The sequence below is a fragment of the Nicotiana tomentosiformis genome, chromosome 4, assembly GCF_000390325.3.
Source record: "Nicotiana tomentosiformis chromosome 4, ASM39032v3, whole genome shotgun sequence".
NCBI lineage: Eukaryota > Viridiplantae > Streptophyta > Magnoliopsida > Solanales > Solanaceae > Nicotiana > Nicotiana tomentosiformis.
The window spans coordinates 133,386,367-133,388,772 of record NC_090815.1 but is presented as its reverse complement, the minus strand read 5'-3'; the positions used below and the strand labels follow the sequence as shown (position 1 = coordinate 133,388,772).

Genomic DNA, 2,406 nt, shown 5'->3' with positions numbered 1-2,406 from the left:
GGAATTACTGTATTTGGACTTAGCTGTGAAGCTCGTCACTACTTTCAGTTCTTTATTTATTATTGTTACTTACTGAGTTGGTTGTACTCATACTACACCCTGCACTTCATGTGCAGATCTAGGTGATCCCGAACATAGTGGGTGTTAATTTTTTGCACAGTTGATTTCCTGGAGATTCAGAGGTAGTTGCCATGTTTCGCAGTCCTTGTCTCTCCTTTCCTATCTCTTTGTTTACTGTATTTGACCTCAGACTATTATAGACCGTGTTTTTCCAAACTTGTAATGTATAGATGCTCATGTAGTCAGTGACACCGACTTTTGGGAATATATACTTTTACCCAGTATTTGTGGGATTTTCTCTTAAACTTAATTATGATGTTTTCCATATTTAAAAGCTATTGTGAGTTATTGATGATGTCGGCTTACCTAGTATTGAGATAGGTGCCATCACGATGGGTGAGATTTTAGGTCGTGACAAGTTGGTATCAGAGCCTAGGTTACATAGGTCTCACGAGTCATGAGCAGGTTTAGTAGAGTCTTGCAGATCGGTACGGAGACGTCTGTACTTATCTTCGAAAGGTTTTCGAACCCTTAGGAAAATTTCACTTTCTTATATTCTATCGTGCGAACTTGTTGATTCTGGAGAACTAAAATTTTGTTATTCTATTCTCTCACAGATGGTGAGAACACATACTACTGGATCGAACGGTCAACCACCAGTGCCACCAGTTAGGTCCGTGGTAGAGGGCAGGGCCGAGGTAGAGGTCGAGGTGTCGCTCGTACAGCAGCACCTGTAGAACCACCAGTTGCTCCAGTTCAGGAGCAGATTCCAGATATAGCTGAGCCGACAGGACCAGCTCAGGCACCAGCTGTGCCCATTGAGATTCCAGGCCTTCAGGAGACTTTTGCCCAGATATTGACAGTTTGCACTGACCTTGCTCAGGTGTTTTCGCCTCAGGCCACACCTGTCACTTCTCAGGCCGGGGGAGGTACTAATACCCCTATTGACTGTACTCCAGATCATGTAGTATAGGGACTTCAGATACCAGGGGCACTACTGGCCCAGCCGACTACAGCTGTTCAGGCCCCGGTAGTCCCCCTTATGGTAGATGATGAGCATAGGAGACTTGAAAGATTTGGGAGGCTTCGACCTCTATCATTTAGCGGTGCTGAGTCAGAGAATGCTCAGGGTTTTCTGGATACGAGCTAGCGGATTCTTCAGACAACGGGTATTCTGAAAACCAGTGGGGTCTCGTTCACTACTTTTCAGTTTTCTGGGGCTGCCTTCAGATGGTGGGAGGCCTATGAGAGGCGTAGGCCGTTCGGTATAGTACCACTTGCATGGAAGTAATTCTCCATTCTCTTTTTGGAGAAGTTTATGCCGTAGTCTCGTAGAGAGGAGCTGCACAGACAGTTTGAGTAGTTACGTCAGGATGGTATGTCGGTGATGCAGTACGAGATGGGATATTCTGAGTTTGCTCGACACGCAATTTGTTTGGTTCCCACTGATAGGGAAAAGATTATGAGTTTCATTGATGGCCTCACATATTAGCTGCAGTTACTTATGACTCAGGAGAGGGTATCTGGTGCTACTTTTGATGAGGTAGTTGACATTGCTCGGCAAATAGAGATAGTTTGTAGCCAAGAGCGTGGAGAGAGGGAGGCCAAGAGTCCTCATGGACCAGGTGATTTCAGCGGTGCTCCTTCAGGGGGTCAGTTTTACCGCGGTAAGGGTCGTCCTTACAAACACGCTCAGACGGGTCGTCCAGTTCACCGTGGTCCATCATCCAACCATGGTTCATACAGTTCTCATCAGGGTCAGCCATCTCTCGGTGCCCTTCCAGCCCAGAGTTCGTCCTGTGCCCCTTCAGTTCATGGTTCATTTGCACCAGGTGCTTCTAGCAGTTATTCTGGTTCTCAGGGCCTGATTCAGTCCGTACCACCACCCCTACCGGGGAGTTGCTTTGAGTGCGGGGAATTTGGGCATATGTGGAGACAGTGTCCTCGTCGCTCGGGAGGTCTAGTGTAGCAGAAGAGTTAGACTACGACTTCAGCACCAGTTACTTCACCACCCGCCCAGCCAACTCGGGGTGGGGCTCAGTCAGCTAGGGGTCTCCCAAGAGGGGGAGGCCGATCAGGTGGCGGTCAGGCCAGATTCTGTGCTTTTCCTGCCAGGCCAGATGTCGTTGCTTCAGATGCAGTGATCATAAGTATTGTCTCAGTATGCAATAGGGAAGCTTCTATATTTTTTTTACCCTGGTTCTACTTATTCATATGTATCATCATACTTTACTCATTATATGGATATGCCACGTGAGTCTTTAGTTTCACTTGTTCGTGTATCTACGTCGGTGGGCGATACTATTATTGTGGACCGTGTGTATCGGTCGTGTGTGGTAACTATTG

General features: G+C 47.2%; 1 protein-coding gene across 1 annotated transcript; it reads left to right on the top strand.

The window, feature by feature from the left end:
* The first annotated feature begins 1,564 nt into the window (after positions 1-1,564).
* Positions 1,565-2,029, top strand: LOC138910541 (uncharacterized). The gene has a single exon (XM_070201784.1). The coding sequence runs from the start codon at positions 1,565-1,567 to the stop codon at positions 2,027-2,029; it is 465 nt and encodes a 154-aa protein (XP_070057885.1).
* The last annotated feature ends 377 nt before the right edge of the window (positions 2,030-2,406 follow it).